The sequence below is a fragment of the Pundamilia nyererei genome, unplaced genomic scaffold (genome assembly GCF_000239375.1).
Source record: "Pundamilia nyererei isolate P.nyererei 1_Seehausen unplaced genomic scaffold, PunNye1.0 scaffold00092, whole genome shotgun sequence".
NCBI lineage: Eukaryota > Metazoa > Chordata > Actinopteri > Cichliformes > Cichlidae > Pundamilia > Pundamilia nyererei.
In genome coordinates this window covers 1,368,925-1,380,030 of record NW_005187493.1, presented here as the reverse complement: position 1 = coordinate 1,380,030, position 11,106 = coordinate 1,368,925, and the positions used below count along the sequence as shown (strand labels likewise).

Sequence of the window (11,106 nt, the reverse complement as noted above, 5' to 3'; positions counted from 1 at the left end):
GCGGGTTTGCATTTGGGGCCTTTACTGCCTACACAGAGCCAATTTGTGACATTCATACATTAACATTAACATTTAATCTATGATATTTGTGATATAACAGAGGGCTTTCCAGATTAATAATTATATTCATAATTTGGATTAATGTTTATATTATTAGTCTCATATAATTAAGTATGTTATTATTAATTTCTTATGTAGCTACTTAATCTTTCACAGCTACACTTAAGCATAATCAAAAGCACTGTTCTTTTGCATGAGCGCAAATGAGATTTGATTACAGCAGTGAGGGGTGCCTCGTGGTTCTACCTTGAAACCGTTTCTTTTCTCTGATATTATTAATGATTTGAACCTTTATTTTTCTGCTAACTCTAAAACACAAATTATTCAGATAACAGTATTATATTTTAAAAAAGGTTTTACAAGTTCAAGAAGCACTGCAATTCAGTTTTAATATTCTACAAATGTAGATTTGAGCAAACAAACTACTGCTTAATAAATACAAACCTTACTGAGCGCTCATTAGTAAGAGGCAGAACCTCGACCTCTAATCAAAATCTTTTGCTTTAACCAGTAATGGTGCTGGAACACTTTGAAAGGACAAAAAAAATATTTGGGTATCATAATCTACTCTAAACTGAATTTGTATTAATTGCATCTTGAAAAAAGCAAGTCATCAGTGTTTCTTTCATGTCTTCTCTGTATCTAAGTAAGGTTAAAAAAAAAAGAAGCTCTATCTCGTTGGAATAATTTGTCTAGTTGTTGATTTTTGTTTATTTGTTTTTGCTTTGTTTCATCACCTCAGACTAGACTTCTTATGTTTTTAAGAAGGATCACTTTTCTCTATATTCCTTCTTCAAATGATTGATTTACTTCTCAAGGAGGTTTATGTCATTTTCAATAAGAAGATCCTTTGTTCTATAAAATCAAAGTAACTGTCAAACTGTTCAGTATGACAGTCTGCTTTCACAAAATCCATTTTGACTTAAAGTAGTAGGTAAGCACAGATGTTACTAATCACATTAAAGATACTGGATCTGGACCTAAAAATAACTGAACCTTCATTAATGTGATTAGCAACACCCGTGCTTGCCTACTATTTCATGTCACAATGGCTGATGAAAGTTTGGTTACCAGCCTCAAATAGCCTATTACTAGCACCTCAGAGTACAGCCCAATGCTTCCCACAGTTCAAATAGCACACACTACCCAGGGAGCTCCATAATAAGAAGAAAATTGCTTGGGCCAAGAAACACAAGCTGAACTGAAGACCAAAGTATGTGCTTTGGTCCAATTAGATTTATGTTTCCAGCTACCATGGCTTTATGTATCACAGACCAGGTGAACCTGTGGCCCTTGCACAGCCTCCAGGTGTTGTGGTGCATCAGACGACCTGGCCTCCACAATCAGCTGATGTGAATGAGATAGTTTGGTTAAACTGGAACACAAACGGTGCCAATTAAACTCCGAAGAAGCTCTTCTGTCACCTTACCAGGTAATGAAATCATGCCTTCTTGACAGCTTTGCATCTTCGTGCGACGCTGTCAAAATGGGAAACAGTGGCTGCTTTAAGAAACACATAAAGCCATAAATTAAAAAATTATTTAATACCAAAATAAATAATGACAAATGCACATTTGCACGCACAGTTTCATGTAGTCTAAATAAATACCACAACATCTGCACCTACACAGAAGCCTTGCAGTTGTTTTAGGTGAGGTTTGGGTGAAAGTGTGGCAGCTGTGAGCTTGAATGTGCTAAAACAAACTGTGTCATAAAAATGTGATTTATAATAAATGTGAGTAATAATTCCTGATCTCACTACATGACCTCTTTATACTTAGGACATTACCGAGCAGTCTGGCTGCATCTACTTGTTCAGGTCCAAGACCTATGGCTCAAAATATTCATTGCAATCTGTGCAGTCAAAACTCTTGGTCCCTGTCACATCGAATAGACGACACACTGATGTTCTCAGAGTCCATGCAGACATGCTTCAGTTCTCTCTACACGACTGTAAGAAAACAGTCTATCCCAGCTATCAGGGACCTTGTGGACAGATCACCAATCAGGGCGATTTTTAGACTTCCTTTTACAAAATATACTTTTACAGTTTTTATTATAAAACATTGTATTTTTAAGCTAAAACTCACCACTGTGCTGTAAATAGTACTGGGGGTTGTTACTCAAAAAAAGTAATGAATAACATTTTATTTGTTATTTTTCTTAAAAGTAATGCAGTACATTCCTTAATCGATCACTGAAGAAAGTATCACTCAAGATCACATCACTTACATAGCTGCCTCTCTGCTCCTGGAAGCACCTGTCGAACCCCCGTAAATCTGCCGAACAAAGGTAAAAACTAATCACATCCACAACTAACTCACTTTTCCCTCTGTTGCAGTGGATTCCTCACCACTGACTCTAGTTTTCCCTCCAGCCCCTGTGATTAAGTCTCATGAGAAAATAATAAATAAAGCTTTTTCATTCTAGTGAAACATTCCATCTTTTGAATCTGCCTTTTTGCTCTGGCCCAATCGCTGCTTCTTGTAATGGGAGAACAGAGAGCATGTTTATTTATTTAATAATAAACCGTACACTGTCTCCTCTGAAACAATTATCTGTGCTGTGTTGTTATGTTCCTGTGAATGATGAATCTGTTAAATCATCTTATATGCACACTTTCTACTGTTTCAACCCTGGAGAGCTTTTGTTCTGGTTGTTAGACACACACTGTTGGGCTTCCATGATTTCTGCGGACATTTCATTACCTCCATGCAATTCAATGATTTTCCTTGAGGGGACTTTGTTTTTTGTCCCCAGAAGAAAGACACGTCCCTATAAATTGACTGTTTGAGTAGATTTAGGTCCCCACAACATGGGTAATACCAGACCAGCTCACAACCACACACATACACTCACTCACTGGATTATTACAATAGTTGTTTTTTTTTTCTCAACCAGCAGACGAATAACAGCACGTGGCTTTAACGTCACATGAATATCAGCACCTTGGACAGCAGCCACAGTCAGCAGCTACACCACCAATGAAGGATGGAGATAATTTCTTCTTAGCTGCAAGAAGCAAAGGTCTTTTTTAAAAATAGGAAACTATACAGATAACGAAGTTTGGGTGGTTTGAGCTGACGTGCATGCGAAACTTCTGAAAATCGAATTTGAGCATCCTGGGATTATGATGAAGGAGACACTATACTACAGTCTGCCAGGTGAAGTGGCACTTCATTGTCTCGCCTATTCTCCGGGGTCTTTATATGATTTGCTAAATAAGTGAGGAGGTGCAGTTTTTTTTAGCAACCCGGAAGGGACATTTGCGGTCTGCTCTTTTTGTGTTCACAGGAATCCATATCTGGCATCCTCTCGCTCTCCCTGATTTGTGGCGCAGAGATGGTCGGGAAAAGAAGTGGCATTACAAGTTGCTGTGAAAGGGTTTTGTTTTTTTTCATGTGATGTTATTTTCTTCGCTTCCTCCGCTGAGATTGAACCCCGCTGGATTCTAACTTTATAATCTGGCTGTCGGACCTGCTTAAGGGGAGAAAGTGCGGGACGAGCTCCCCCACCGCCCGATGTAACAGCAGAGAAGGAGAGAGAGGGGGGAAAGGGCTAAGCGAACAGGAGGAAAGAGTGGCGAAGTGACGGATGCCACTGCCAGACAACAAAGGATGCACGCTTGTCACCTCGTGTAATTCTACCTGCTCTGTGGGTAAATGAGAAACTCAAATATAAATCGGATTGGACTTAGTTGGTAATAGGATTCGGCATCAACCCCACACCTCAGACACCCTCGCTGTTTCCGCACGAAGAAGAAGAAAACATTCTGTGGCAAACCTCGGACAGCTCCTTGTGATTCACAACATCGAGATGACCCGTTTGAACCTTGCGATATCAGCGAGCGAGCGGGATGGAGACGTGTAAGAGGATGCTGCTGGACTACTCTGACTTTAATGTTTGTGCCTCACAGTTCGTGGCTCTCAGCCTCCATTGAATCCCGAAAGAAAACGCCTCTGTCCATGAAAAATAATCCTTCCCTATTGGCTGGATTGCGGTGCACATGCTATAACAACAGGATATGCAAAGAGCTATGGGCTGATCTAATAGCCTATCATGTTAGTCGCATGCTTTCTCAATTCAGATCTGAATTTTATTCAGTAAGATTTGAACTGTCTACTTGAATCAATTCAATACCTCAACAACAACAACAACAACAACAACAACAATAATAATAATAATAATAATAATATAATAATAATAATAATAATAATGAAGGGACTGTGACAGTAAAGCTGAAGGTTGCTCTGTTTGTGGCTGTGTAGTAAAGCTGCTGAAGAATGTTTAAGTATCGCATCCGGATGTTCTTTAATGAACTCAAAGTGTTGCTACTGATGCGTTCTGGATCAAGCAGGAGGACGGACACTGACCCGAACACACAGACCACGATGAGAGGGCTCGCTATTGGAGGCTGTGGTTGGCCACAGCTGAGCTGCTCTCAGCGGGACGACGAGGAGGAGTACTATGGCTCTGACCTCCGGCCACGAAGCCTGGCGTTTGAGGATAAAGAAGGTGCCAAACCTCAGGGAGGAGGAGTAGGAAACATGGATGCTGCTTCACTCCCGAGTCTCTCAGAGAGCGGGACGCGATCACCGCAGTGCCGGATCTGCTTCCAGGGGCCAGAAAAGGTAAAGTTAGAAAAAAGAAGGTATTGGTGCTGGAGGAACAAACACAACTGGAGCCTCTAGCAGTGGCTTGTTCATGGTGCTTCTCTCTAATCACTTGAAGAAACTGTCTTAAGACAAGTTGCTCAGAAAAGTTTCCACCGGATACATGGAGAACGTTTGCTTAGAAAATTTACTCATTGTCCAAAAGAGTAAAGAAGTTGAAGCCAGATCTTTAAAGTTTACCACCAGCCTGAGCTGCATTTAGCCCAGTGTACTCAAGCTCTTTCTTTATGCACTCAAATGCTTTACTTGAGTGTGATTTACCTAGAGGCAGACTAAATGAATGGTCAAACCTGGAGCAGGTCTAATGGTTAACACATTTACATGAAATGTGAACAATTCCTGGTTCTCAGGAAGTCACAACAAGTGTACTTCTAATGCCCATCCCAAGTCGTTATAAAGGTTGTGTCAAGAAGTCAAACACATAGATCCATCTGCTTGGAAAATAAGGGAACAGCCGATAAAGCTGCAGAGGGTGAAATCTCCAGATTTTTACTTTACCAGTGAGGACTGAAACTCCAAAAGTGTTGCACATTACTCACAATGCAACTCAGTTAGAGATTTGGGTGTGTAATGCTAGGAGCAGGGGATAATTCCTGAAGCTGCTGAGGACTAGTAAGTAAGTGTTATCATCTGACACACACAAATAAAGCCCCTCAGCCTTTACTGGAGTCACATAAGAGTCAAGATTCAGCATAATAAACTGTCAATTCAGGTTTGCATAGTGAAACTGTACATATAGTCGCCTTGTGTTACTAAAAAGAGTGAACAAATAATCTAAGGCTATTTTTCATGCTCAGGTATGAAGGAGTTCAGTATTCCCACTGCCCCCAAAGTCTGAGAGTACGTCAACAGACAATTCTGTATTGCTTGCCAGATATAACCTGTGATAACATCTTTTTTCACAAATGCAAAAGTGCTCCCGAGGACCTTTAAGGCAATCTTGATGTGTAAAACCAGTAAGGATTTCATTTATGTGCCATGGGTGTGGTAAGGATTCCATGTGTTTCCTTTGCAAACACATGGAGAACATGTCAGTTACTGTAGATCAGTTTCAACTTGTTTTCAGTATCTGGAAGACTGCATCACATCTGCTCTGAAGTTTAAAAAAGAGAGAGAGAACGAAGACAGAGAGAGTAAGACTAAAATAGGGGAACTATCTATCAACAGCGATCTGAAAATAGCAGTGGGCAGACAAGGGGCATCAGTTAAGAATAGTCTCAGAGAAAAGGGAGGAGCTTTATATGTACTGTGTGAAGTAGTGAAGTCTTTACGGAAACAGATTCAGCATCTGATGCACAAAATTAGGCTGTTTTAAAAAAGCAATAAAGAAAGGTTTTAATAAGGATTTCTCAGCATGAAAATAAATCAATCTATGCTCATTGTTATTTTAAGGGATTCGAAGGGCAGTATCTGTTTAATAACTCTGACTCTGTAGCAGAAACCATTAATGAAGGGATCAAACCTTTGATCATGTGTTTTAGTTACAGGAAGGTCAAAGTACAGTGAAAGTGTCTCCCACAGACAGACTCTGCTGGAGGTGTCCGTAAAGTTTTTGGTTCGCCTCCAGAAATCCACATAATTAAAGGCCTCGCACGTCACCCAGAGTCAGACAGGAAATAAATGAAGATGTGCAAGAGTGTTGTCAGTCCAAAGCCTTAGGGAGTCATGCTGACAATGAAAACCTGCAACAGATATCCTGTGCTTTCTTTTAAGGGGAAAGTATAGAAAGGTAAGTGTATTCAGATAAAGGTCTTAGGAAGCATATAGTCAAAGAATATCACATAGTGTCATCGTGAATTCATGTTTGAAATCGCTTAAGCGCACAATATTAAGGCAGGCAGCACATATATACTATACACTGTGCAAAAATCTTGAGCCGCCTCTTGCTTCTTTAATTTTTTCTTCCAAGAAGCCAGACTTATTTGTCATTTTTAAAGTGGTCTTAAGCAATAGTTCTCCAGGCTTTCTTGGTCTTTCAAAGTTTGTCTTTTTCTCTTATTTTTTTGGACTTTGGCTGCTCCTTCACTCATTTTCAGACCGGTCCGTGTACCTGAATATTTTCAGAGGAATGTTGTTTGTGTGTGCTGAACCTTTTAACACTGACCTATAAATCATTCACTAATAAAAAAGGCTCAAAAAGGAGAGAAAGGTACAACAGTGAGTGTCTGCAGGCATTTGTAACACACAGCAGAGGCTCTTTCATGGTTTAGCTGGTGATGCTGGGGATTTGGTCAAAATTGATGGAATTATGAATGCAGTACCATCAGATTTTGACCAACTATGCAATACCAACTCTGTTTTTTAACCCTATGTACTGCATTTCCATTCCATTTCCATTGGTATATTTACCAAGGATAGATCAACATGCAGACTGGAGGAGCCAAAGTTCAAACCACAAACCTTCCCATAAGTAATAATTTCCTAGAAGTTCTTCAAAAACTCTCCTTTTTTAACAACAACAACAACAAAAAAAGCCTTACTGGCTATTGATAACTTCACCACAAAAAGAGAGTAGCAAAGCATCAGCAGCACAGCAGCAGGCTGAAAAAGCCAAATAATGTTCAGTATGAAATGCCAGCAAAGCTTGCCAAGTAAAGAATCACTCCAAGCTGTCAGAAAGAGTAGGAAGAGTCAACAAACTCTAAGATGGTTCCCAAAGGAGAGGCTGGAGTTACAGGATCCTGTTCACTACTGAGACAGATAACACAACACTGTGAGGTTACATGTACAGGCAGTGCTTATCAGTCAAGGCAAAACAAGTGTAATTAGTTTTTAACTCCATATTAAAGCAGAACACAACTGTAAGTATCTTTACACGTTCTACATTGACAGGTCAGTGGATGTATATCTTAGTGGACATGCATCCAATTTGCAGTGACCACGATTGAGCCAGCACAACCACAACACTGCAGACTCGCTAACCGTGTACTCTTCCTGAAAGCAGACCTGTAGATAATATAGAATAACAATTCATCCACGGTGTCTGCAGCCGTCTGCAACGGAGTACGAGTCCAGTCTTGATTTAATTCACAGTATTTGTAACTACGCCACACATACCCTATAAAACCCACTGGCATAACTCAAACATTTACCACCCCCCTTCTTGCCAACCAGAAACAGTAAATTATTTTATCTGTTGGTACTTGCTCCAGACAGGTCTGTGACCCAGAGATGCCCTCAAACAATGTCTTCGTCAGGTAAAACACAACAGGAACATTGTTAAAGCTGTGAAAATCAAAATCAATGATAGAGATCTTTATTCCCATTTTTACTGTCAACTGTGTGACTCAAATCTTCATTCGGTGGGAGTTTTACCCTACAGAAGGCTCTGTGGAAGGCTATTTCATGCACTTAATGTTTCATCCTGCAGGGGGAGTTGCTGAGCCCTTGTCGCTGTGATGGCTCAGTGCGCTGTACCCACCAGTCCTGCCTTATCCGCTGGATCAGTGAGAGAGGCTCCTGGAGCTGTGAGCTCTGCTACTTTAAGTACCAGGTGTTGGCCATTAGAACCAAAAACCCACTGCAGGTATGGTCAATGTGGTTTTGTTCTACTCTTACTGTTTTAATGTTAACAGTGTAAAACCTTCCTGTAGGATTTAGAATTGCTACAAGAATAAAGTCCTTGATGGTTTTATGGCCGAAAGCCATCAATAAAGGTTAATTTGCCAGATTTGAGTGACTGACTGGCAGAGGAGCACGATAATCACATTAGGGGTCACTGTAATCTAAGAATCAATGTGCTGGCACTGTGTAGAGGCCATGAAGTATTCACATTACCATCCCCTCAGGCTCCCAGTCATTTTGAACTCATGCTGTTCAGTAAACTTGCAACGGTTCCCAACAGAAAGCACAGTAGCTTTCCATACTTTTCACAGAGCTATTTTTAGGGTTTCTATGAACAAATGGAGAAGAAAACAGTGAGGATTGAGGGCTTGCAGGCGGAGGTTGCCAAGAACAATAAAATGAGGCACTGCACATTTGAAAGAGTTGAATGATTTGGTCTAAGTGATTTCAGCATCTTAATGCTAATAGCAGCAGCCATCTCAAGGAGCTTTCTAATCCAAGGTAAAGACCCTATAATTTTAGAAAGGAAACTCCAATAATCTGATGATCTCCTGTGAGCAAGCACTTGGCAGAGGCGGAAAGTAAGATCTCCTTTTTATCAGGATGAGACCTCCGGCAGGACCGGAGTGAGGGAGGGGCAGCCATCTGCCTTGACTGGTCTGGGGCCAGGGGAAGGAAATGACAGAACATATTCGACCTGTGTCCTTTTTCTGTGTGAGAGACGCCGTATGCTACGTTGGAGAATGTGCCATCATTACTGTTCTTCCATACTGGCTAATACATGACAAATTAATAAATGCCACAGTACCGTAGTTATGATTAGTTACAGTCAGAATCAGGAGTAGACATGCTTCCAATTTTGACAAATTTTGAGTTTTCTTTTGTAGCAGGACAAAAAAGAGAAGAGATAATGAAACTTACGAAGAATAATTTTGTTTCCAGTAATTTATTCTCTTTCAAAAAGGTGCAGCAGAGAAGAGTCTGTAGTTTCATTATGGAGATCGGATTATCCTCAAATCCACTTTCAAACCTGCAAAACACAATTGCTGTTATTGCCTGTGAGATTCAGTGATTATGCTCCAGAAATCACAGAAACCATCTGGGAAATATGTGCTGATAAAAAACCAGGGCCTCTTTAGATGTACGGCAACGATTCAAACTCTGTGCTATTATCTCACATAATCAAGAAGCAGTTTGCAGTTTCTATCTGAAAAACAATTTCACTCAGTTTTTGTGTCTGTATCCAGTGGCAGGCCATCTCTCTGACTGTGATTGAGAAGGTACAGATTGCAGCCATTATCCTCGGCTCTCTGTTCCTCATCGCAAGTATTTCCTGGTTGGTTTGGTCCTCTCTCAGCCCCTCAGCCAAATGGCAACGGCAGGACCTTCTCTTCCAGATATGCTACGGCATGTACGGCTTCATGGACATAGTTTGCATAGGTAAGACACAGATACTACGGCGGCCACATATTTGTTATTATATATTTCACACTTGGTTTAAATGTTATCAAACTGAGTGCCATTCTTGCATAATCTGACTTTTTATCTTACAACTCTGCAATTTCCCAATAATTTATTAGAATTTATCTTTTGGTGATTATTCTAAGTAATTTGTCGTGAGTCCATATACACTGCAAGGTTCCCAAAAAAGGGCAACAGTTTGGTTTATCTAAGTAAATAGGTACTTTAGGAGTTTTCCATTGGATCATTACTACAGTGATTTATCTGTTTGGGCTGGCAACAGGTTGCCGTTGTCGTGAAAAAGATGGGTTGAATTACTGGCCTGCATCAAGCTACTAAAATGTACTTACTATAACTACAGAAATCATATTAAGAACGGTGCACGGCATTACTACCATCAACTTCGAGGAACAAATATGGTCAGAAAAGAAAACTCGAATGATCAAACGGTCAGAGATTGTTTAAATATTTAGTGAAATCAAATTGTAAAGCAAATCAACAGTAGAACCTGCAGCTTTGTTTATGGTTACTGATGAAAGCAAGAGTGTGTTTCCAGAAGCAAAATGTGAAGAGAAATTGGACTAAACAGCTGTGCAGCCTTAAGAAAACCACATATCAGTGGAGGAAAAAAAAGGCTTCTATTTGCCTATAGAGCATAAAGATTGGACTCTGGAGCAATGGAAAAGGGTCGTGTTGTCTTTTATTGCATCAGGATAAGAAGACAAGGGATGAAGTGATGCAACCATCATGCCTAATACCGTCCAAGCCTGTGGGGGCATGCCTGCCCAAGTGTTGCTGGGGTTTCTTGTGGACGAGTGGTGCAGGGAACATTAAATATCATTTTCACACATGGACTGGCCACCATGGATTCCAGGCTTTAACCCCACTGATCATGTTGTGTATGTGCTGGAGAACACTTTGCGCAGCGGTCCGACTCCCTCATAAGTACAAAATCTTGGCGAACAATTAACGCAACTCAGGATGAAAATTAATGTTGTGACACTGCATAAGCTTGTTGAAGCGATGCCAAGACAAATGCATGCATTACAGCTAAAGACGGTTCAGTGGAATATTAGAGTACATACAGAGTCTAATTCTAACTTGCACTGATTTTTAAGGTAGTTTCAAAACCTGCTACAGCTGCTGTTTAATAGCTTCATCTGTTGCAGTCTGGTGACTATTGTATCAAAAATTATCAAAAACCTTTGTACATGATTATACACAAAGAATCACTGATTTCCAAGCTATGTGAATGACAATCAGTTTTTTGAGGGGCTCAAAAAGTATATTCCCTATAATTACACAAAATTGCACTACATCCTGTAAGATACATTATTTTATTTTGGGG

At 40.2% G+C, this 11,106-nt stretch overlaps 1 protein-coding gene across 1 annotated transcript in view; it reads left to right on the top strand.

Annotated features, from left to right (window-relative positions):
• The first annotated feature begins 4,303 nt into the window (after positions 1–4,303).
• LOC102210829 (E3 ubiquitin-protein ligase MARCH9) overlaps positions 4,304–11,106 on the top strand; it is a 10,327-nt gene continuing 3,524 nt past the window's right edge. The window contains exons 1-3 of the mRNA XM_005739540.1: positions 4,304–4,691; positions 8,104–8,259; positions 9,545–9,737. Coding sequence (XP_005739597.1) covers positions 4,344–4,691; positions 8,104–8,259; positions 9,545–9,737 — 697 coding nt within the window. The 5' untranslated portion in view covers positions 4,304–4,343. The remainder of the gene's footprint in view (positions 4,692–8,103; positions 8,260–9,544; positions 9,738–11,106) is intronic.